Raw genomic sequence first — 24,844 nt, 5'->3', positions numbered from 1 at the left:
TCTGTGCAGCTCCTTCCTTCGGAACCCCACCTCGCTTCTAAATAGGGGAGGGTAAAGGCATGAAATAATATCAGTTGTAAATCTACACCTTTTAATCCGAGTTTAGCCAAAACCACCCATCGCTTTACCTAACTCTTCCAGCCGACCGTTCCGAGCCGCAGCATTACCCACCTATTTATGGCCCAATTACGCATTTTACTCCTGTCGGCATTTCGCGTCTTTGCTTGCAGACACAGTACTGCGCTCGGCACTTCAGATATTGTAGTGTGCGTTAAAATTTCTTCATTGCATGATCCTAGTGGACTACTGGTACGAACGTGGGCGGCTATTTCTGCGAGGTTATTGTACGAACTGGTTAGTAATAGGCTGCTTGGAAACCGGGCGCCGAATCTGTGGGGCAGGTCATGGCAATGTTGCTTGTGCGGAATCTGGGGAAGCTTGGCTGGCCGGGATTACGACATATAAATCGGCATCATCACATTTGATTATATTTTCTTTCTTGCCCCCGGTCCATTCATGTTCCCATTTCTTCCATTCAGCAGATTTCCGGTGTCCTTTTCTGGGGCCAGTCCTTTCATCTTCTCTTCAGGATTTCACTACGTTTGTCTCTGAAATTAGATTCCTATAATGAAGCTCAATACTTCGATGCTCCCCAGATTTCGGGGACTGGACGTGAGATTAAGATTATTGAGTGTTGCAGTCCTAGTCGTTGCTTCGGCAAGCACAGCTCTCGCAGCCGGGTCCCGGAGAAGAAAAATCATCATGCTCGAGAAGTCGGGCGGGTTCAAGATAGGGGGGACAGTCATCACGGACGGCACAAATCCAAACCAGACACTGTCCTGTAATCGCGGTTGCATAGAGTACTTATCCCCTTCTTTTCCACTTCCCCAACCGTCGTACCTCCTTCACGAACTCCGCTCGAAGCTAACTCCACACCTAGATACTTTACCCCTGGAGCCCCCGCAAAATAAGTCTCGTCCTATGGCACTCCTCCTCCACCCAAGTCTTCCAAAACCGCTGGGACGGCGGCCTAGGCTACAAAGAATTCTGGCTGCAACGCGACTACCCCGTCTACCAATGGGACGAGCCCCGCGTAGGACGCACAAACTATGCCTGTGTCCCCATAACCTATTGCCCCTTCTACCGCGACGCCAACAACTTCGTCAGCTGGAACTTCGGGCCCTCATACCTTACATTTTGGCCCGGGTGCAATTCCCAGGCTTGATTGGCAGCGGTGAGAATGGGGCAGATCTCGTTGACGAAGGCGTGAGAGACCAGGCGTAGAGGGGTGCGGTGAGGAAGAGATACGATGAGCTTGATACCGATGAGAACGTTCTATTGCATGCGAACGCCGCAGCCTTCGCCGCCGATTCAGGCAGGTTGGGAGATGGGCTTGTCTACGTGACGAATTTAGCTGCTGGAATGCGTGCGCAGATGACTGCTATCCTATCGAACTCAACGAACATCAAAGGCACCGTTGCCTACGAGAGTATTGGCTATGCCTTCCCTGCCTCTTTTAACATCACTGGATTCTGGAATCGCTGGGCTCGGTCCATTTGTGGTTCCCCACAAGGATTACAGGAAATTGGCGAAAGTTAAGGTGCAGCTTGTCTGGGGGGACCATAGGGGTAAGGGGAAGGGCTTCATGGGAACCATGTTAGGATGAGTAGGGCGGCGGCGGGGCTGATCAATGAGTTGGGTGGGCAAGCGGAGGTGTTGGTGTTGGGAGAGGGGATGGGGACCATGTTGAGGGGGAATACGCATATTGTGTTTGCAGATATGAATAATGAGCATGTGGTGGGCCGTGATGGAGAATTGGCTGGAGAGGATGGGGTTGTATGAGTACGTCGGGGTGACCGAGTGAGGTGATACGGTTTGAGCTGGGATGTAAGAGATAGAAAGGAAAGGAACAACGCATTTTTAATTGAGGATGCATAGCTATATATGACACGCTTGTACCTCTTCAAGAATTTGGTTGGTGTTCCTTAGGCTGCACTGATTTCTACCGGCTTGCCGCTTCCTTTGTCTTTTCTGTGACGCTGGCAGAGTCAATAGCCTCTGCTCCTGCAGGCCTACACGTCCTAGCTTTGAATTTTTCAATGGTTGAAGTCAGCGATGTTTGTGCGTCGCGTAGCTTCGGACTTGGAAATTGATACTTTTTCAGTGAACATTTAGTAAGCAAAGGTGTGGAGTGAATTTTTGAGGCCATTTATATCAAGCTCCAATTGTTGATCATGTGCCAAGAACGCTGGTCTCAACTTTAATTCTGTTTCCCAGCTTGGTACACATCTACAGCCAGTTGGAATCTTGATTCCAAGTGCTTATAACCCTAACTCTTCCCGTTTTTCGCAATCATTTAGTACCTTCCTTTCTGGGAGGCTGCTTGAATAGGCGAGTGGCTCCAATTTGCACAACTTCGGCATAATTTGCTCCGTTCTTACCCATTGACTCATCACAACTTGCGGAATATAAAATAGTATCCAGTTCCTCTAGTCTCATTCAACTCTTCTTCAACTCCACAGAAACATCAAGTATGGCAAAATTCGCAGCAGAGTCTCCGCGTCTGTGGCTGCAGCCCCTGAGTCTAGATCACCTAGAAGACTTTCATGCCATCATGACTGATGCCACCGGCCTGAAATTCTCGTGAGCTTCTCTCCAAAACTGTCAAATACTATTTTGATTTAACCTCAATATTAAGGACGAGAAAACCATCCCCAAACATTGATGACACCAAATCCCTTCTCCAAAAATGGACTCCATCGCCGGAGAAACCGTGGATCGACAACTATGCCATCATCCTTCGCTCAAATAGCCACGACGAAGTGAAAGTAAAAATGATAGGAACAGTTGGAACAGTTCGAGTTCCCCAAGGATTAGAAGATGCGGCTGAGGTTGCGTATGGAATTCATTCCGATTTTTGGGGACAGGGCTATGCAAGTGAGGCTTTGGGAATGTTTGTCGCGTTGTATTGCGCTGATGGAAGTAAGACTTCAGCTTCATCTCACGTGCCTTTGTTAAGGGGAACATTTGCTGACGAGTGAGCGCAAAAGGAGAAAGATTACAGGGGAAGAAACATTTGGTGGCAAAAATTGACCCGGAGAACCCGGCTAGTGAAAGAGTTGTGCAGAAGGTGGGTTTTGAGAAAGGAGAGACTGTGGATGGCGGGTATACTAGGGGTGGGGACGAGGCAGGAAGAGACAAGAGCGAGTATGTTTGGTGGGTTTTAAAACGTTCTTGATAGCCGTTCCGAGTGCCACAGGTGGTTCGTCAGTATCATTGCCATTTGGTTATATGCCCAGCACCGAGCCTCGAAAAGAGTTTTTCGGCTTTTACGAAGTGAATTACGAAGCCGAGACGGTCACCAGAACACACAATATTGGCATTCACTCCAACGGGGGCACAGAAAATCCCATTGAAATAAAGCCACATGAAAGTCTTTGTCCTATTCAAGGGCGACAAGGTTGAAACCAGTGCATGACCGCCATCCCACGAAGCAATTCAACGATATTGGTTGCCTCGACCAAATATCAGTTATTGACAATGTACTAAACAGCTATCGGCGACGTTTACGGAAAGTTACTTTATAAGAGATATTCTGCTAGTGCCTGCTGATATCGGGGTAGCAAATCACCTTCTGCCAGGCTATCCTTTTCCATTTACACCAGCGGATTCATTGGCGTGCTATCATTGGATGAACAACCAAGAGAGATGGAATGATCTGAAGAAGACTTATCTATATCACAATGTCTTCTTGTATAAACATATTACTAAAATAAACTTTCTCTGAACGTGGGAATATTAGTAGCTGATTCCCCACCTCTTCTCGCGTTCTGCGTCAAAACGAGCAGAGAAGGGGAATCACTCTCCGGAAAGTAGGGATAGTCACCCCTAGTCGTTATCAAAAAAAAAAAGCTTTAATTGAACTTCTCAAACAATTACCTTCTCAATATCTGGAATGCTTGTATCTTTTTCGGTTCCCGCATTAACAGGAAGAATCTGCTGACAGGACTCTTCATTCCATGCCAGCGCACGAAAAACAGCAGAAACTGCTTCCATCATGGCTCCTGTCCAGGGTCACCCGTTTGCATAAGACCCGGGCCACAAATACACCGATAGAAAACTGATTGAAATAGGTGTAGCTTCCGCCCAGAAGAGTCTGGATTCACAATGGGTGTAGAGGTGCGTGTCTGTGTCCAGATTGAATAGTGGGCTGAAAATGCTCTAGAAATAGTATTAACTCTAGAAGGACTTCATGAATTTGAGAATGAGGACATAGGGTCAATGCAGTACTTGGGAGGAAAAACAAATCAGTAGTGAGATCGCACTCATAGACATGCTGTCTCTCTGGGAGATTCTCATATCTCATTGTTACACGAGATTGAAGCCTGAGCAATCAAGTAAGTTGTTGGAAGAAGGTCACAAACAGGGGTCTGCTTACAAAGTTAATTTGATTATCCATCCGCTTTTGAAGGCCTTTAATCCTCGACTATACAGCGAGTAATGTGATTCGATGGTAGAGGATGTGCATTTCTCATCGGGCATTGCGAACACAATTGTGCAAGGCTCATTTGAACAATATTTTGCTGCAAGAAACGCGATTGGCTTGACAAAATCGTTACAATCACCCCACTCTGCATTGTGGCTGCAGGAAGCCACGATATGGCCCCGCAATACCTTCTGATATATTTTCTTTTTCCATTCAGGTACCTTGAGATTATCTTCTTCGGTCATAATTCTAGCGCGACGGTAGATTTTTGAAATCTGTCACACCACCATGTCCTCGAACAAGCAGTGGCTATACCGCCGGATGGCAGCTTGATGGTTACTGAGCCGATGCACAGCCCCTTTGAAATCTCAGCCTCAAGTCAAGATCCCATTGCCATCCATGGAAATCAAGCGAGGGTTAGCCCCTATTGGCCGAAGCGAGAGTCGGGCCGTCCCGATCATCTGAAATTCCCGTCGGCGGCCGCGGGTGTGGCCCGAAGGGCAGGATGATAGCGAAACAAGACCAATGTGTCGCACATGATTTCATGACAGACTTTGTATCATGAACTATCTCTATCCAGTTTTATGAACGCTTCACTGCTCAACGTTGTCCGTCCTCTCTGCGGCCGTCAAAATTAGACCAGGAGCAGAGTATTCCTGCACCAAGTTGCTCTCGGCCATGGCCTCCTCGGTTCATGTCTCATCTCTCGACGTTGTTCGACTTCATGAGCAATATACTGCTAAATCGCTCTCACCTCTTGACGTCGTTCGTCACGTATATGAAAAGATTGCTTCCTACCATGATAAAGCAGTCTGGATACGCCTAATCCCAGAATCAGAGGCCCTTACCCAAGCAGAAGAATTACTGGAAAAGTATCACTCAAAACCGCTCCCACCGCTATTTGGAATTCCTTTCTCCGTCAAGGATTCTATCGATATAGCAGGACACCCAACTACGTTGGCTTGTCCATCATTCACGTATGCAGCAAAAGCAACCGCGCCGGTCATCACGAGAATTCTCGACGCGGGAGGAATCCTCATCGGCAAAACCAATCTCGACCAATTTGCAACGGGTCTTGCCGGCGTTCGCTCGCCATACGGAATTCCTCGTTGTGTCTTTGACGCCGACTACATCTCTGGTGGAAGCTCATCTGGATCTGCCGTCAGCGTTGCAGCATCTCTCGTCTCCTTTACGGTCTGTACGGATACTGGTGGAAGCACTCGAGTTCCCGCAGCATTAAATGGTGTTGTAGGGTTGAAGCCTACGTTGGGAACAGTCAGCACCGAGGGCCTGTTTCCTGCGTGCAAGAACATCGATTGTGTCTGTATTATCGCGAGGACAATTGATGATGCGGAGGAGGTGTGGAACGTTATGAAAGGCTTTGATGAGAACGACGTGTATGCACGTCGAGAGCTTCCGACGTGGGATCCGTGGCACGACCCGATTCGATTTGGAATTCCTGACGAAAATTTACTTCGTGGTTTATCCCCAGTGTATGCCGAGGCTTTTGATCAAACCGTTGTAGCGATTGAAAAAGATCTTGGATGTGTCAAGACGTATATCGACTATATACCCTTCGAGTCAGCAAATCAAATGTTGTATGATTCTTCAATCGTCTCACAACGCCTTCTTGCTTTCGAACCGTACATCAAGTCTCACGGATTAGAGGTCTTACACCCTGCCATAAAGTCAACGTTTCAAGTTGCTGCAGACAATAACTTCAGTGCCACCCGTGCATACCAAGATGTCTTCACACTGGCATTACACAGGCGCCAGGCCGAGATCCAGTTCCGCAAGATCGATATTCTGGTTGTGCCTAGCACTGTTGGACATTTCACAGTTGCGGAGCTTGAAGAGGAGCCCATGGCGAGGAATAAAGTGATGGGGAAGTTTACCAACTTTGTAAATATGTTGGATCTGTGTGCTGTCAGTGTGCCTGTGGGGTGGTGGAAGAACAAGAATGGAAGAGATTTACCTTTTGGAGTTACGCTGATAGGGCAAGCGGGAAAAGATAAAGAGATCATGGCATTCGGAAAGAAGCTTATGGAGATGCCGAATTTGAGACCCCAGGGTTCCAAATCTTTCTAGATATAGAATAAAGCACTGTTTCAACTGAAGCAATCTGCTGAAGTGAAGTAAAATATTAGCGAACATGTCTAAGAATAAGTCGTTGACATTTTGAACTTGAAATATTTAGTGAATCATGTCAGAAGCCACTCACAGTATCATGTATTCTTATAAATAAGCAAATCTAAGTCTGCTAGCAGGCCAGACCACTTATACAGCCCGTAAGTCACTAGGCGTGAAAACATCGAATCAGTAAATGACAAATTTCAGAATGAATTGCTTGTTTTGTGTAATGAAAGGCTCTGCAGTAAATACAATAACAGCCGCCGCTCTTGCCCGACGGCCCCAGCTAGTCGTTGCCTCTCTATAAATCCTTCAAACCATGGCACTCGAACTTTCACTTCTGTAATTCTTTTTCTCAATGTCGCTACCCTCATCAGTTTTGCCTTCAAACCTGCTAGAAACGCCAGTCACGACTTCCGGATCTAGCCCGTCGATCAAATACAGTTTGCCGAGATCCTCATCACTAGTTCGGACAGGGACTGGTGAGATTATTGCAAAAACGAAGTAGAGCAATCCTGAAAACGTAACAACAAGGACATAGTTCCACGAATAGAGGTTAAGGATTCCCTTGTTGATTATCCTGACTCCCATGCCCTGTACCATACCTGGGATGAATGGAGCAAGAGCCACAAACCAAGCCACGAACGCTCTCCAATTACAACCGTAACTGTACCAATAAATTCCACGGGGTTTGAAGAGATGCAAGATGTTGATACCATATCCCCGACGGACCCAGAAATAATCCGTCATCATAACTCCAGTAGTGGCACCCAAGAACAGTGTATATGCGCCCATAAAAGCTAGGAAAGTTGTCGCTTTGGCTTCGATCTCCCAGGGGCAGATGGCGAATGAAACGATGGCACAGATGAACTGCCCACGGCGAATATTGATGTATTTAGGGAACAGTCCAGTGAGATCATTGGCTAACGGAATCGAGTTTCCAGTAACGTTCGTCATGATGTTGAAGAAGACAAATAGAGCTCCCGCGAAGAATTTGCCTGGACGGTTTTCGAAGTTATTGATGACCACGAGGGGGTTCCACTGTATTTCGCCGTATAGGACCGACGAGGCCACAGCCATCGTGCAGCCCAGGAGTTCGGTCAAGGTAACCAGGATGGGTAGTGCGAAGAGTTGCGTTACCCACGCGGCTCTGTCACTCTTTGAGTGTCGCGAAATGTCCATGATGTTGACAGCAAACGTGGCGTTTCCGGAGATGGCAGCATTGACGCAGATTCCGAAGAGATATCCGACACTCATGCCGTCAAGGGGCACACTTGGCATTTTCCACTATTAAGAGTCAGCATTGCCCGGTAAGGAATAAATTGGATAATCAAGATGATATTTTAGAATCACTTACGACATCGGGGAACCCCCCTGCAGCCGTAACAGACCAAGTGAACATGGCTGTCCAGTAAAGCGGTACCAAGATACTTTTCGCAACGAACAAAAAGCGGAGCGTCTTGATGGGCAGGTACAGAAATGGCAGCGAGAGAAGCCAGAAGATGACGAAGCATAGGATCTGTTGAGCGGTAATGTTGGCGGAAGCGGGGATTGCATTGATCTTCCAATTGTCAAAAGATGGCCAGATAGCGGTAGTACACGCCTGAACAGCTTGGCCTGCGAGACTGACTTGTATACCGTAATAGATGATGCAGGGGACTGCTCGGACAATCATAGCCCATTTGGATCCTTGCATTCCGAACGATGCTCTGACGGTTCCAGGAAAATTGGTTCCAAGTTTGCTGCCTAGATATCCCGAGGCTGCGCAGGGGAGAGAGACAATGACGTTCCCGACGAAACAGGCGAGGACGCATAATCCGGGGTTGAGACCGAGAGAAAAGGCTGAGCTGGATACTTGAAGTTGGGCGGCGTTGAATCCTTCGGCGATCCAGAAGAGACCCATCTGGTACCATGCGTAAGTGCGGTCTTTTCTCTTGATCGGATCCATGTCTTCGTTTGTGTACCTGATAGTCTCAATATCAGCATTGCCTAATAGAATTACCGAGCAACTAGCGAGATATTCAAAAGTTGACAACAGAAGCTCGAACCCCGGTTCACGGGAACTTGTGAGAATTCCAAATTGCGAAATGCCGTTTCGGGAATTGCACTTACATGATGGCATGTGGATCACCAGTGCTGAACGATCCTGGCTTTGGCTTGAGCACAACATGCTCCTCCCAAAAATGTTTAAAATCCATGACTGAAGTGAAGATGGAGAGGTGTATTTGCTTGAGGCGTCTTCTTTGAAGCAGTCCTCTCTGGGTGTGATGAGCTTTGCTAAAAGAGATGGATTCTGAAACGACGCGACGAAGTGAAAAACTGGACTTAACTTATAGTTGAATGTCATGACACAAGTCTTTTTTTTTATATTTTTAACTTGGCTTCAAGTTGATATCGATGCAAGATACTCGGGGCCAACCCGAAGATAAAGTTAAGAAAGTTGGTTGAATGTGAGATCGCCGTGCCTGAAACCCTTGCCATTTTAAGATCTTCGGGTCAGTCCGACGATAAGAGATTGAAAATCGAGATGTTGGATTTGACAAGCCCCACGCTTTCCAAATCCGGGGCCGCGGCGCGGAAACAGGTGACAAGACTGATTATTGAAGGCACTGGGATTGTTGCTTTATCGTCTTCGTGCGTCCCGGAGTCTCCCTGAAGAAGTCTCTGACTTGTTGATGTTTTGGGGGGTGTTGAGGCTGTTCTCGCTTGCTCACGTGCCGCCTCGCTAGATTTCCAGGGGCAGTTCAAAGTATCTCAACAAATAGAGAAATTAGAGCTTCCAGATTATGATGCAGATCGCCCATTTTGAACATTTTGTTTGATGAAGAGCAGACTGTTTATCATGCGAGGGAAAACCCCCACAGTGTTGGAGGGCATTGACCGGGGTTCGGTAGCATGGGGTTAGGCGTGTTGGTTGGCGTAAATTTTGAAACTTGCAGTCCATGCAAGGTGTTTCTGTAGTGTGGGAGAAAAGCCAAGGCTCGATTTAGTTTTTTGGAAGTGGCTTCCGATACTGGGGTGCGTCTCAAGCCTACGGATATCGCGGCATAAAGTCATGCGACTTTAGTATATGTGCCATGTAGTGCCTATAGCTATAGCGCTTAGACGCTGGAACTTAGAGGTTTTATAGGGAACTTTAGCGATTAAACCCCTGTATTTACTGGGGCATACCCTAGAAATATCTTTTAATTCCTGAAAAGCCTTATAGGGCTTGGGCCTATAATTATAGGGACTTCTAGCGTCTGCCTTTACTATAATCTGAGCCTGTAGAAGACGAATAGTATATCTCGGTTAGACATGCCCTGAAGTCGCATGACTTTATGCCGCGATATCCGTAGAGTCGGTCCGACCCAAAAGCAACAAATTAGCCACCCTTTAAACCCACAGTAATTCTTTAACCACAACTACAATTTATTAATACTAAAATATTGGATTATAGAGCTAAACCGGGCGAACAAACCATATTAATCTAGATTTAATATAATGCACAGTTAATTTATAATTGAATTTTAAAGTATATATACTATTTTCAAATTGTGATTTTTAATTATATAAAACGCGTAAATTTCTTAAAAGATTATATAATACTAAATATAAGAGAGAAATTGCATTATTTCGATTATTTCGATTATTTCGATTATTTCGATTATTTTATTATTAATATTATAATAATAATTAGGTTTATATCTTATGTAATTAAATAGGCTTTTCTTTTATTATTATATTATAAAAATTGAGGCTCAATTTTAAAAATTAAATTAAATTAATATTTTTATTACTTATTTTTATTACTCAATATTTTCTTTTACTTTTATATATTAAAATATAATTTATTAATATTATATATTAATAAAATTAAAGAATTAATACTTTAAGAATAATTTTAAAAAAAATAAGCTAATATATATTAAATAACTTAAATCTTTTATTTAATAATATTAAGTTTTATTAAAATATTAGTAATTTAAAGATATTAATATTAAGTAATATAATATATCTAATATTCTTTAAATACTTAAATCTTATATTAAGAATATTATAATTTCATTTAATAAGAATTTATATTACATTTTTAAGTTTTTTGAATTATTAAAAAACTTATATATATATTTCTTTTATAAATAGACTCAATTTTAGTTTTTCTAATTTTATTAAAAGATATATTTATATTATATTTAATATTTAATATATATAAAATAAATTATATAATTTAAAGAATGGTTTTTTTCAAAAATATAATAATATTAGATATTTTAATAACTTATATTACGAGTTTTTAATTTAATTAGATTTATTAAAAAGAAAACTAATTTATTATTTAAAATTAAAAAAAAAATTATTTTAAATACTTTTTATTTATTATTATTTTCTTAATTAAAGTTTTATAAATTATTAGTATTATAAAAGTATTCTTTAAATAATTAAACTTTTTCAAAAATATATATATATTTTAATATTTTATATTTTAATATTTTATATTTTAATATTTTATATTTTAATATTTTATATTTTAATATTTTATATTTTAATATTTTATATTTTAATATTTTATATTTTAATATTTTATATTTTAATATTTTATATTTTAATATTTTATATTAATTAATTATATATAATAAAATATATTATTTTTCAGTTACTTTTAAATTATTATAATAAGAATTATACAAATCTTTAAACTTTTAATTAAATTTTATTTATTATTTAATTAATAATTATTAATAATAATTATAGCTATTTTATTATATATTATATATATAACTTGACTAATAAAGCAGTTCCTATTAGACTTAATAGATTTAGGAATTATATATTAATACTATAATCTATAATTCTTACTTCTAAATAATAATTACTTTACTAATTTAATATACTAGTATTTTATATATATTATATAATAATATTATATATTATTAATAAACTAATAATAATTATATATATATTGGTTTTTATTTATATTATTAATATTTCTTAATAATTATTATAAAGCTTTATTAATATTATAAGTATTTCTTATAAAAGCTTTATAATTAGTTTTTTTTAGTTTTTTTTTAGTTTTTTTAATTTTTTAATTTTTATTCTTTTTGTTTTTTTATTTCTTTTACTTAAAACGTTTTATAATTATTAGTTTATTAAAAGATATATAATACTATTATATAATTATGAAATGCTATTTATATAAAATTAATAAAATAGTTAATATTTAGAAACGAGAATTATAGTATTATAATATTAATATATAATTACTAAATCTATTAAGCCTAATAAAAACTAGCTATTAGTTAAGTTATCTATAAAATAAAAGATTATATAATTATATTTTATATCTCATATTCCGAATTCCGAGTTCTGTAATTATATATATAATTTTTAAAGAAATAGTTATATTAATAATAACTTAGCTTATAATAATTAGAATTTAATATATATAAGTTTTTTAAAGCTCTCTAATTTATAAAATTTTATTTTTGTATTTCTTTTTTATTAAAAATTATAATAATTAATAAATGTTTAATTTTTAAGTTATATAAGCTTTAAAGAAATTAATAATAAGTTAATAAATATATATTAAAGAAAATTTAATTATTTATTTCTTATATTTTATTAAAATACTTGCTTTTATAAAATATTTAAATTCTTTAATTATAAGTAAAAGAAATATAAACAAAAAACTAATTATATTATATTATATATATATATATATATATATTAAAAATTCTTATAAAGTTATATTAGTTTTTTAATAATAAGCTTTTAAATATAAATATTTTAACTTTTTTAAGTTTATTATTTCTTTATTTAATAATATATTAGCTTACTAGTAATTATATATCAATATCTTTTATTTAATTAAGCTATTTATATTTATATAACTACTAGTATTACTTATTATTATTATTATTATTATTATTATTATTATTATTATTATTATTATTATTATTATTATTATTATTATTATTATTATTATTATTATTATTATTATTATTATTATTATTATTATTATTATTATTATTATTATTATTATTATTATTATTATTATTATTATTATTATTATTATTATTATTATTATTATTATTATTATTATTATTATTAGTATTATTATTATTATTATTAAATTCTATATTTTATAATTCTATAATATTAAAGATGTTAAAAATCCTAGAATAGGAAATTAACTACTATAAGATATAATATTATTTCTATTAATACAATTTATATTCATTAGCATAGTAGAGTTTTTTGAAATTTTTGGTTGTGTTTGGGTCGGACCGACTTTTGGTGGTTACAGGGACTTAGGACTGACCCGACGAGACGCCGCGTCAACCCGATAACAAGATAAGATATCGGTCACTATGTCCTCAAACTCCGCGACCTGACAGTTCGCCCACGGGAATCGCACGACGAACTATTTTACGTTGCAGGCGAAGAATTTTCATTCAAATACAGGTTCAACTGCCCGCTTGATATCCTCAAATCCAGTCTTTTGTGGTAGTGTTGTTCTTTATCGCGGGAAGCTGTACCAATCATCTGGCACCTCTTACCTTCGAATTTAAGTTTCAAGGCTATCCCGGTAACATTATAACTATGCCTAAAACCCAACGCATCCGTTTCGGTATACTCACGCCCTCCTCCAATACCGCACTAGAGCCACTTTCACAACAAATCGTCTCCCAACTCCCTGGAGTCTCAGTACACTTTTCCCGCTTCCGAGTGCTCAAGATCGCTCTCGATACAAACGCTCTGGCACAATTTGACAACACACCAATCATCGAAGCAGCGCGCCTTCTCGCAGATGCAAAGGTTGATGTGATAGGCTGGAGTGGTACCTCCTCCGGGTGGCTCGGATTTAAAGCGGATGAGAAACTGTGTGAAGAGATCACAGCCGCGACGGGTATTCCGGCCACGACATCGGTGCTGGGTCTGAATAAACTGATCAAGCGGCTGGAGATTAAGTATTTGGGATTGTTGACTCCCTACACGGCTGATGTACAGGCTGCGATTATCAAGACTTACGGTCGTTATGGTGTTAATTGCTCGGTCGAGAAACATCTTGGCAAGCATGATAATGCTAGTTATGGCAATATCACGGAAGAGGTACTTGACAGAGGTTTCTGGGAGTTGGTCGAGAGAGGAGCAACCGCCGTGAGTGTGTTCTGTACAGGTCTGAACGCAGCTCAATTAGTGGATCGGTGGGAAAAGAAGTCTGGGGTTGTAGTGTTAGATACTGTGGCGACTGTGCTGTGGGATATGTGTGTTATCACGGGGGTTGATATGAAAGCGCTTAAAGGATGGGGTTCGTTGTTCAGTGCACAGGCATAAGTTAAAAGGGTTATTTGATTCCAAACTTTGAGTCTGGCTTACAGAGCTGTACCCATGATGAAAATTACAATAATCTTCCGATCACTCTTCAAACCAACAACACATTGCAAATACCCACGAAGAACAAGGTATGTTGCCTTTCACACTCAAGCGTACTCAATATTAAAATACTCACTCTCCCAACTCTGCCAATCGGGGCCATACGTCTCATCCCCAAAAATGCTCAATGCCCTAAACAAAAACTTATACGTCCCCTTGGGCACAAATTCCCCCGTACTCAGCGTCCCATCCCAAAGACTCTCAAATAATTGTTGCCTCACCGCATAATAATACGGATATCCCGGCATAGCCCCCAGAACTTGTTTGCCAAGAACTCTTGGTAAACCCTTAGTATCCAAAGGCACGATATCTAGTCGAATGATGCGGCAAGCGAGAGCGAGGACGGTGCTCATTAGTGGGACTTCCGTCGGGATGTACGTGGAGTTGGGTCCGGGGAGGATGAATGTCGTGTTGGCTAGGACGGGGTTGTAGTTCTGGTCTACGAAGGTGGGACCCCAAGCTCCGGACCAGAGAGGGAGGTGTTTTAGGATTCCTACGGCGCCGGCGTATGGGAGGCTGAGAGTTTCGCCGACGCTACTAGAGATGGAGATGAAGCCTGAATACATAGGGATACGGTATTCCGAGGCGTCGAGGCCTTTGGGGGCTGTGAAGTGTGCTTCGATTACTGCGGAGGATTTGCCTGGGATGGTGATGCTGGCTGACGGTTCGAAACGGATGGTTGCTGAGGTGGTGAGGTTAAATTCGTAGTCGGTTGGGAAGGGGGCAGGGATTGGGACATCAACCGTGTCGGGATCGAAGGTGTAGATTGTGCCTGCGGCGAGGTTGGAGAGCTTGTAGGTGACTGGTTTTGAATCTGCGTTGGTGAGAGTAAATGAATGACTGGAAACGAGATTCCATGTGTCATTCAGAGGGATGTCGTTTTGTCTAAACTTGAAGTATAGTGAGCCGCCGCGTAAGCATTAACCAAGCCGCCGCCTTGCTGAATGACAGGTGTCAGGAAGTTCTGGGTTCCAGTGCCATCATTGAATTTGACAAGCGTAGCTGTCGTCGAGAAGAGGTTGTTGAGCTCTACAGGACTAATGCCTTTCCCCTTGATTTGTTTGATGAGAGCAACACATCCAGCGATGTACGGGGTCGCCATTGAGGTTCCAGATAACACAGCATAGCCGCCATCAAGATAAGTGGAAAGAATATTACCACCAGGTGCTGAGACTTCTGGTTTGATAAACATCTCAGCTGTTGGGCCCCAGGAAGTAAAGGTGCTCATTGTGCCTCCTGAGAGCGAATTCGTGCCTATTGCAGTGATGGTAGTAGAATTTGCCAAGGCAGTAAACTCAATTGTGACAGCCAAACCAGAGACAAGGTCAGAAATCCATTTAGCTCCTTGAGCAGCCAATACCATAGCTGCGAGTATAGTGGTACTTGTTGTAGTGGGGGTGGTAAGTCCGTCCGCATTGTTGTAAATCAATACCGCTTTTGCCTTCGAAAGGGTTAATCTTGATTCTTTTCGAGGAGACTTTAGGGATTGCGATCGCGATAATGGATATTGGGATGTGAAAGAAGCATACTCCAAAAGCAGCGACATTGGCAATTTTCGATGAAAAGGTACAACTGCCTCTCCGCACTAAGACCACGTAGCTGGAAAGGTCCGGTGTTGATGGATCAAGTGCAGAGCAGGCATCGTTGGTAATTTTTGTGTCAAGGGTAATGGCGTAAAGAGGAAGATTGGTTGTTCCAAAATCGCCAGCGGCGGTTGCAGAAAGATAAGGGAAATCAGCTTCATATGCCATATTGAAAGCTGCAATCAAGACATCATCGCCCACGTTATCATAACATCCAAATACCTTCCACATTCCTAGGGTTGCGTTTGGCACCACGCCAGAAAATCCTAGATCAATACTAGGATTTGCTCCCACAATCCCTGCCACGTGGGTTCCGTGACCTAAACAGTCCATTGGATCATCGTCTGGAACCGGAGTGTTGGTCCCGTCGTAGCCATCGCCTACAAGATCATAACCGTAGGCTATCTTGAAACCGGGCCCAAAACCTCCTCCAAGCAACGGGTGGTTGTAATCAACACCAGTATCAATAATGGCGACGAACATGCCTTCTCCATCATAACCTTCCGCTCTTAACTTATCCACCCCGCCCATTGAATGCACTGCATACACATCGGAGTCCCGTTTCTTCAACGGTGCTGATGAGATTTCTTTTAGTGCGGAAGAAAGGGTGATAGTCGTCGCTGGCCGACTGTAAAGACGAAGTGGCCATATCCTTTTCACCGACGAGAAGGATTGGATGGTATCGAAAGTGGTTTCATTGTCATGTTCGGGGGCCACTATGAACGAAACTCCATCGAACAGGCTGTGAGTAAGTGTCAATCGTGGAGTGACATTAATCTCGTTAGAAGACACGTTCAAGAAGAAAGCAGGAGCATTTGCCTGTCGGCTTGAACTTAGTATAATCTTTTTAAACTTGGTTTTACCTCTTTTTGTGTGAGAAGGTGCTTATGGTTCTTACATTTGCAGCACTATCTAACTCAACGACATAGCCTCCAGGAACAACCTTCGGGCCAGTTGCAGAATTTGCCCCTGCTTCCCTCGCGCTCACAACCCCTGCAAGGAATACTGCTAGAGCTCCGACACTTGCTTGCTTCACCAAGAACTGCATTGCCAAAACTACGAAAGGGAGTGTGGCTCGGGAACGCGGTAGCTACAACTTGCTGTCATCTTTCCATGAACCACGGATGCCCGTCATTTTATACACATATCTCCCTGTACAGGACGATCCTAAAGAGGCATCTCCTTTACAAGACCCTTGAACTTCCTCCCACGATAACAAGATAACAGAAGGGTTTTGCGATCGTTGCGCTTCGTTTGTCAACTTGAATTTAGAACAAGTCCCTTGACCCTGGGAAGCTTGAATACGGATGTGGGCATGTTGCCATTTTCCTGTCTTGGCATTCCAGTTTTGGCATCCTTGAAGCGGAAGTTTTGCTTGGCGCAGTGTGAATTGCCTGCCAAAGCTGCATCGAGTGGTGTCGAATCAATAGTCAATTTCCACCTCCCGGGTACCGGAGTAAAGGACGACTGTGTTGTGCTTAAGGACCTTCTTTTTACAGAATGCGTGCCGGGATGCAGGGACGCAGGGACGGAGAAGGTCATGGGGAAGATAAAGAGAGCTTATCTCCGACACCCTATTACGTGACATTTGCACTCGAGGCCTTGCATCGTGATTCGTGAGAGGGGTAAATTGGCATTCGACTGCGAGTTGCGGGGAACAAGGTTGGAAAAGCGGTTGGGCTTCTCTTGCCAGAGCCTTGGCATAAGAATCCTTGAAGTAACCAGGTTTACGAAGGCGGGCAGCATTAAAAATCGTCCATCCGCTGAAAATCGACGAATACCAAAATCGCTACCTTTGAAAAATTACACTATATCTCAATGCAACACCTAAAATTCTGTAAAATAGCTTTGTAAGATAAAAAAGAAGCATATCTAACTTTTACGGAATTTTCTCAATAATTAAGTATAATACGGAATTACGAGAATTTTTATATTGCGAGAGTCAAGGTCGCACCTGCCCTCGCTTAGCGAGTTGGACGATTTTTAATGCCGCTTGCCTTCAAATGGTGTGTTTTTGAGAATTTCAGGGGTAGACCTCGCTTAAATTCGGCTTCAGAGGACACAAGAAATAGTGAACAAGTGCGAGCTTCTGCCGTCCAATTCATACTCCTTTCCTTCCAGCAAAATATTACGTGACTCTGATCAACGCTCCGAAACCATCCCATTATACTAAGCTCTTAGGTCTTGTTTGAAGCGTCCCGTTCGGATTATCCTGCCACTTGACTTCTGTCTCCCTAGTCATCATAATATCCGTCTTATCGTTCAATCCTCCGTCTTTCGAGATTCTGGCACCAAAATTACCCCCGCTCGCATTGACGTGTGTCATGGTCTGGGTTCCTTTCCATATTCTGCTTTGACTGAGTTCGTACACTGGACGAGTCGCCCGTCCTGTTGTCTTCCCAAATCGGGTACTACCAAAGAATGTTGGGGCAATTCTGAGGACGAGGGGCTTCATGTAGGGTGCACATGCCGCCACAAAAGCTAGGCCGACTTCTATATTTGAGATACAAAAGAGGATTGTGTGTGTGAAGTCTTTCGGTGGGTTGGCCGAGAACTGTGCCAGAAGCACCAAGCGAACCAGACCTGAGACAACGGTACTGGAGAAGGTCAGCTAGGCTTCATAAAAGACCGACGTGGGAAGGGTAGAAAGTAGGGTCTTACATAAGACCAAAGGAGAGAATGCCAATTAGCAAAAACATCTGCTTTCTGCTGATTTTCAGATCGTAAACGATCCATGTTGGCAAAATGAGTGCCAATGCGTCCGTAAAGACTGAAGCGGAAGCAAACGCTGTAGTGACTATAGAGAAAGGCAAGCACTTTGCGTTCGGGTACGCCGCCCGATCCCATATTGCTGCAATCGGCAGACATTGAAACAAAACGAAAAGCAAGTTCGTGATTGTCAAGGCGCCATTGAGTATCAAAAGCCCCAAGATAGCCCTCTTAACTGCTTTCTTTTGCCCCGTTAAACGGAAGAGAAAAAGCATAATAGAGGTCTTGATGAGTCCTAAGATCGGGACATAAATGAGTTCAGCCTAGTTTCATAAGCTGTGGAATTTGGCTTGGTGAGGATCACAGAACTTACAGCATAGCCGTACTTCCCAAGTAGCTGCCGATCGACCGTTGTGAAGGGAATGTCATAGATATGATATCCTATGTATCCTATCCGGATGACTTGGAGTTATCAGTCCTGAGAGTCCGGTGGACATAAGAATCGAAGACTTACACTTGTATGTAACGAAAGTTTCGGCCCAAAAGAAAACCTAAAGTTTATAAGCAGGGTTTATCCGGAATCCGTGGACCACTGACAGCTGCTATACAAATGAACCAGTCATCTGAAGAATGTCATCCCATGTTCAGGTTAAACAGCTGGCTTCCCGGTTTAACATACCATAACCGAATGTTCCCGTCAATGAGCGATTATAAATGCGTAGCCCGATTGTAAGTGTTGCGAGGACTGGAAAAGCGAAAGTGAGGGCAAACGCCTCGGCCTGAAGATTGCTGTGGTCTAAGGTCGCAATGGTCGCCATAGCCAGTGTGTATGAAGAATAGAGTCTCTTGGGTGGATGGATGTCCTGATTCAATAATGCCGGATTGCTCAAATATAGGGAAAGTTTATCGTTTACTCTTGAACTGATCTGCATATCTTGAGACAGAATCTGCAATAGGGCGTACTTTGTGTTAAAAGTTTCTTCAACTCACGGCGTAGGCTCATCCCGTGCACTCACCGAAATTACTTCCATATGGTAGCTTCCTTTTCTCTGCGATCGAGCACGTTCTCATTCTTATTGGATGGTCGGGTCTGTGGGACGTCATTATTAAGAACTTAGAGGTCCCCGTTGGTTTCACCCTACGAAGTGGGGTTTCACAACCTACTTCGAATTATGCGGGGTAGCCGTCTCTGATATTCCTATTAAAAAACTTCCTTTTTGTTTTATTAACTCCTTGTGTTTTCGAGATTTCCAAAAGAAATCTCCTAGCCGCTATTCGCGTATTTGAAAGCCTCTTCCTCTTCGTTGCGTAAATTTCTCTCAGTTGTGTGGAATCTGGACAGCCCCGCTATCGACTTCCGGACCGAGCCAGCCGTGGCCCTCTCCCGAACGGCAACACATCCGATTGTGGCACTGTGCCGCGAAGTTTAAGATCCACCGCCCCCCGCCCCCCGCCCGAGCTCCAGTTTCTGTTCATGCGTACCGTTCTTCAACTTGCGGTTTTTAAAATTTTCGGGAGACTCTTTCTCAGCCAATCAAGCCTGAAAACCTGTACGGACATCCTCATCACTACACGTCCCGACGATTGAATTGAAGGAAAGCTTTTCTAATGGCAACCACTTCCCTTTCATATGGCACAGTCGGTCCCAAAGAATAAGAGGCGCGATTGTCGCTTCATTGTGCTCAAACGCGAAAGTATCTTGTAGCCTCTGCTCCAATTATCGGACAACATCCTTATGAGAAAGTTTTCGGGATGATCCGATTCCTGAGCCCTTCTCACTCGGTCACTCTCCGGCTGCATCTGCTGTTCTCGATTCTGGCCAGGGGGTGTAGAGGGAGAGAGGTCGGAGACGAGATTCAGTGCACCGTGCCACCCCCACCCCCACCCCCACCCCCGGTTTCATTCTGACTTGGGTTTCCTGTCTCAAAATCCTGGAATACCTATGCGAAGCGGCCCAAGTGTCGATTGGAGGTTTCCAATGATGAAAAGATCTACAGAGCATGGTGGAGGCTCGGGTCTGATTACGTGAGCCGAGTCGTGTTTGGTTTCTTGACTCTGGTTGTGGACCCGAGCCCTAAAAGGGGGTGGAACAAAGAAATACTCTCCAAAACATAACATATTTGGAGAAACAGTTCAATCCAAAATTCTTGAAAGGTGGCCGATGTGAGTAATATCAAAATATTTCCCCTTTACGTGGATGTAGAGGCATGGTCGTCCATATCTCAAGCACGCAATAGCCCCGTTCCGTCGGGAATTCGCCCCTCCCTTTTGTACCAAGAACAATCATCAATATCAGACCGCATCACACAGCTCACACAAATCTCCCCTCTCTCAATATCCGCCGTTGTGTTCACCAAGTGCACACGGGCTATTTCTGGTATATAACAATCGTCCTTCGATATCCCCTCTTCTTCAATGTCGATAACAAACTCCGCAACTTTCGCCGCACTGGTGCTTTTCCATGCCCCTTCCTGATGATGCATTGAACCGAGTAATTCCACGGCGCGCCTTCGAGGTTGTGGTTGACGCAACTTGATCGTCACCCAGAAGAGCGGAAATATGACGCCAATGTCGAAGCAGAAGAATCGGTTGCTGGAGGCGGCAGATAGCGAGACTTGTCCATCGAGGAGCAAACCCTCTGCCAAAGCGAGAACTTCCCCATACTTGTGACTGTAAGCGTCGTGTAATGTTTCCTCTCCATGTACCCCAGTGACTATGATTATAGTCATGATTATTTGGTACATCTTAAGCAAAGCGATGGAGTGTTCCAATCGTCCGTTCCTCCGCGCATTTGGCGCCGAAAAATAGTTATCCATTCTCAAGTTCCAGCATTCCAGAGCTTTGCTAGCCGAAACGAGGTCTTCATATGCTACGGGGCATGTATTCGAGTACGCTTCCCGACGAAACATCCATCTGCAGAGGTGAAGAACGACATCGAGGGAGTCCTCGATAGAACCGAAGCCGGTTGGCGGAGCTGAGAGAAAGTCTATGTGTTCCTTGCATAAATTATCGGGATAAGGAACTTTAGCATCGCCAAAGGTTATGGCTTGAACGTCAAGACGTTTGAAGACCTGAATGATGTCTTTCGGTATGGTAAGACCGCATTGTTTGCGGGACTCTTTTGTGATGATTTGCAGTCCGTTCTGGAGATGCATATAAGATATCCCGTAGTTGCCAATGAAATTCTCATAGCACACGAAGAGTATGCAGGTCACGAGGCCCTTGACAAGCTTTTCTTCCGACCCATCACAACTTTCGTCCAGTAATATCCGGGTACGCTTGACTGCTTGGTTGTACTGCAGCAGGGCATAACATCGTAATTTCGATGTATCAAAATCCGAATATGCAGGTGATACCATTGATATCCGATGCAGTGCACTCAAAGAGCAGAGAGCGTAACGAATCGAAGCCTCTGAGAGACTAAGCTGAAGGACGCGACGAGCCCAGAAATTTGCTCCGAAGTAGAGACTAGTGGCGTCTGTGGTGCAGGAGACAAAGGAAGCAAACAACTCTCGCTGCAGAGGATCATCAAAAGCTGGAAGCGCGGGAAGGGCACCGGGAACGCCGGAACTTGAAAGTGCTCCCCCTTGAGTGTTTGTGGACGGAGGGTTTTGGAGGGTGCTATATCCATCACACTTCTGCCCGTCTTTTTGACAACGAATACATATAGGCTTTGTTTCGTCACATTTAAGATGCCTTATTCTGAGGAATTGATGAAGATTAGCATCCATTATCTACTCCCCACGGTCAAGTAGAAAGGGGGAATCTAGCCCTTGGGAATTGGAGCAGCTTCCGGCCGTACCTGCATGTTTCACAGGCTCCTCTGGATTTTATGAGTCCCCCTCGTAGTTTCATCGTGGCATTCGAGGCTGATCAGGCGGTACTTGCAAATCGATAGGAAAGTAGGGTGAGCATTTTGACGTATGATGTTAGACGGAAGTGAAAATGGGACAAGTGAGACGCCCTTTGTGATGACTAAGATCCGGTGCAGCCAATCAATTCTCAGGCCAGATGTGGCAAGAGCTGTGGGCCGTTCTACGTACATGCAAGTCGGAACAATTTTGGATTATTTAGCTGTTTAGTATGAGATGCATAGATGCAAGAAAATTAAATGAAAGTGATCACGTACTTCTCCAAAATTTGCATACAGATAACCCAACGTGACCAGAGCCCTTCCTCGGACTTAGGTGCTCAAATGCCTGCTGACAGTAGTGGGAAGGGTCTGCAGATGCCATGAATCATTGGTATCAATCCGAGTTCCATGTGACCGAAAATTGTACCCCCGAGTCTAGTATTGGAGATCGACGATCTGAAGAGACATGGGATTTCAATCAACCTCGCTAAATGACTAAGATCCGGTCCACCCAATCAAAGGGCACCTCTAAGTAAATACCACCTGACACGTCGAACATTACGAGGGCGGGGCCGGGATTTAGCTCCTTGTCACCTTGTCTATCGCATAAGGTGGTCTTTAAATAATCCATCAAGTCCCGTACATAAGTTTTCCAGCCCCTCCCAAATCGATTTACAGTCCGAACAAAGCGTTGCATCAAAATGCCCGGAATAGACTACAGTCCTGAACCCAATCGTCCTAAGGGAATGTATGTTTCTAATTCTCCAAGTGCATGGTTTTCAAGTAGTTTGCTAACCAGCATGTGTTCAGAAATCCAGTCCTATGTTGGGGTCATAACCGCAAGAGCCACTCTTTTCCGATTCCGAGAGGCTTCGTTCCTAAGCATTCTTCTCTCTAGGACTTCCGAAACAAAAGCACATAACAGTCTACACACTCTGCGCCAATCGCCAACGACCACTAGCAGGTGCGGTGCGTAATGCTGTTTTTAACACAGCCCGCCGTGTTCGAGGCCAAATTCTCTACGTTGCACCGCCATTTGTTGTTGCCTACCTTCTGTTTTCTTGGATGGAAGAGAAGTATATTTCCCGGCTGCTCATCCCTTGCTGTATAGATATCTCTTGATGAGAAAGAGACTAACTGTACGATTTCTTGTGTCGTAGGAAAAAGTTTTTGAACTCCAAGGAGGGGAGAATGAGAGCATAGTTGTCGGATCAGGGGTGATCGAGGCAGAAGGGTGAATGAGAGATTCATCAGAGAGTTGAAACAATATTATGCTGAGAAGGACGAGCGAAAACATAGATCGAATGTTTCTTCCGTTCGTAAAGTGTTCTTCAGCATAGCCTTCCATCCCCATCTCGGTGTCTCGTCAGCCTTTTCAAGTCACTAAGAACACTTGAAAAGATTTGCTATTTTACACCAAACCACTCCCCTCTGTCTTGATCTTAGGCTTTAAACTTCCGTAGAGAACGCCTCCTTGAATCATCTTATTATGACCAATTTATGTACATCGCCGCTATATACATTTCGAAGTGTTCCTCTTCGAATTGTTTGGATTTCCGTGAGACCCCATTCTAACTTCTAACCGTGGGGAAAATGGTGAACTTTAATAACCAGCCTTTCCTACATAGCTCGATTAGTACATGTGGTTAGCAGCGTCCGGTATGGACCCAGAATATTGGTGCTCACTGCACTACAGTTCCGCTCGCTGGTCTCCTGGTAATTGTGGCTTGTCACCATTGCGAGAGTCTTTGCAAACGTCTGATGTCTAGTATTATCAGAAATGGTTACCTCTCTTTATAAGGCTCCATGTAAAGTGATTATTAGCGGAAGTGTTGTGGGGAGGGGAACTATAACTATATGATAGTTGGGCCGAAGTGTCTAGAGGATGACTAGGGGAAAATCTAGTTCTATTCCATCCTTCTGTGATTCGAGACAAAGTTGATTCCCAGCTGGAAAAAAATCATGCCTGATCTAAATCCAGTTCACGTAGGAGATTGCATTTCCTGCGTGACTCGGCAACCACGTTTGGAATTATTCCATGATTCATAGACGTGACTGCAACCACAAACATATTACTTTCCCAGAATGGATTCAATTTTTAATGCGCCGAAGCGAAAGTATATCCGACTCAGCTTTGCGGAAGATGTTCGAACATGTTCCCCGTATTACGAGGCTTGAGAGAGTTACTATCCTGACAAGGCTATGTTCGTTCGACTTGGAGTCTCGGTAAGAAGTTCGGACTAAAGCAAATAAATACAGGGTGCAAGTTCTGTAGTTTGATCCATGAATCGCATCCTCCACCACAGCAGTTCCCCGAGAGATGGAAGAGAAGCCAGCCAACTTCGCTTTTCTGGTTAACTTCAGCTTGAGGCCGTCACCTGTAGGCAGGGAGATTAGTCCATATTACAATGGAGAGAATTTTGGGAAAGACATGACTGGTGGTTTGAGGAGGAGAACGGAGGTTGTCTTTATGTCCTTCCCGGTTGTTTTTAGAGCTATAATTTCGACGATATCGGCAACATGAGTGATCTCATTCTGAAAGAAGTCGGCGATTGAAAGTAAAAGCGGATTGGCTTATTTACGGCCGATAATTCGAGAGCGCAGTTTGGATATCAAGAGGGCCGATTGTGGGGTTTGAACAGAGAGATCATGACAATCTTATAA

At 42.8% G+C, this 24,844-nt stretch overlaps 8 protein-coding genes across 8 annotated transcripts; 5 read left to right on the top strand and 3 right to left on the bottom strand.

Annotated features, from left to right (window-relative positions):
• Positions 1-231: 231 nt before the first annotated feature.
• Positions 232-1,939, top strand: K444DRAFT_652798 (uncharacterized protein). Its single transcript, XM_024885832.1, has 4 exons — positions 232-860; positions 958-1,206; positions 1,287-1,550; positions 1,662-1,939. Exons 1-4 carry the CDS (start codon positions 628-630, stop codon positions 1,840-1,842), a joined length of 927 nt encoding a protein of 308 aa, XP_024736780.1. The 5' UTR covers positions 232-627; the 3' UTR covers positions 1,843-1,939.
• Positions 1,940-2,533: 594 nt separating this feature from the next.
• On the top strand, positions 2,534-3,238 carry K444DRAFT_529336 (acyl-CoA N-acyltransferase; the record flags this gene model as incomplete). Its single annotated transcript, XM_024874799.1, has 3 exons — positions 2,534-2,643; positions 2,705-2,982; positions 3,051-3,238. The coding sequence occupies 3 exons, from the start codon at positions 2,534-2,536 to the stop codon at positions 3,236-3,238; spliced, it is 576 nt and encodes a 191-aa protein (XP_024736779.1).
• Positions 3,239-5,164: 1,926 nt separating this feature from the next.
• On the top strand, positions 5,165-6,574 carry K444DRAFT_529222 (putative glutamyl-tRNA amidotransferase subunit A; the record flags this gene model as incomplete). The annotated part of the gene is made up of 1 exon (XM_024874787.1): positions 5,165-6,574. The coding sequence occupies one exon, from the start codon at positions 5,165-5,167 to the stop codon at positions 6,572-6,574; it is 1,410 nt and encodes a 469-aa protein (XP_024736778.1).
• A 354-nt stretch (positions 6,575-6,928) lies between these two features.
• K444DRAFT_589547 (NCS1 nucleoside transporter) lies at positions 6,929-8,738 on the bottom strand (the record flags this gene model as incomplete). Its single annotated transcript, XM_024878113.1, has 2 exons — positions 6,929-7,903; positions 7,974-8,738. The coding sequence occupies 2 exons, from the start codon at positions 8,736-8,738 to the stop codon at positions 6,929-6,931; spliced, it is 1,740 nt and encodes a 579-aa protein (XP_024736777.1).
• Positions 8,739-13,123: 4,385 nt separating this feature from the next.
• K444DRAFT_561534 (uncharacterized protein) lies at positions 13,124-14,015 on the top strand. The gene has a single exon (XM_024876945.1). The coding sequence runs from the start codon at positions 13,202-13,204 to the stop codon at positions 13,934-13,936; it is 735 nt and encodes a 244-aa protein (XP_024736776.1). The 5' UTR covers positions 13,124-13,201; the 3' UTR covers positions 13,937-14,015.
• A 3,767-nt stretch (positions 14,016-17,782) lies between these two features.
• Positions 17,783-19,145, bottom strand: K444DRAFT_529203 (uncharacterized protein; the record flags this gene model as incomplete). The annotated part of the gene is made up of 6 exons (XM_024874786.1): positions 17,783-18,215; positions 18,280-18,650; positions 18,701-18,789; positions 18,842-18,878; positions 18,925-18,950; positions 19,007-19,145. The coding sequence occupies 6 exons, from the start codon at positions 19,143-19,145 to the stop codon at positions 17,783-17,785; spliced, it is 1,095 nt and encodes a 364-aa protein (XP_024736775.1).
• Positions 19,146-20,484: 1,339 nt separating this feature from the next.
• K444DRAFT_561530 (uncharacterized protein) lies at positions 20,485-22,268 on the bottom strand. The gene is made up of 2 exons (XM_024876944.1): positions 22,130-22,268; positions 20,485-22,029 (listed from the first exon to the last, which is right to left on the bottom strand). The coding sequence occupies exons 1-2, from the start codon at positions 22,180-22,182 to the stop codon at positions 20,550-20,552; spliced, it is 1,533 nt and encodes a 510-aa protein (XP_024736774.1). The 5' UTR covers positions 22,183-22,268; the 3' UTR covers positions 20,485-20,549.
• An 803-nt stretch (positions 22,269-23,071) lies between these two features.
• Positions 23,072-23,257, top strand: K444DRAFT_512063 (uncharacterized protein; the record flags this gene model as incomplete). The annotated part of the gene is made up of 1 exon (XM_024873484.1): positions 23,072-23,257. A coding segment is annotated over one exon (186 nt), but the record flags the coding sequence as incomplete, so codon positions are not given.
• Between the last annotated feature and the right edge of the window lie 1,587 nt (positions 23,258-24,844).

This window comes from Hyaloscypha bicolor, assembly GCF_002865645.1.
Source record: "Hyaloscypha bicolor E unplaced genomic scaffold K444scaffold_73, whole genome shotgun sequence".
Classification (NCBI taxonomy): Eukaryota; Fungi; Ascomycota; class Leotiomycetes; order Helotiales; family Hyaloscyphaceae; genus Hyaloscypha; species Hyaloscypha bicolor.
The sequence above is the reverse complement of the archived record's forward strand: the minus strand, read 5'-3'. Positions and strand labels throughout refer to the sequence as shown.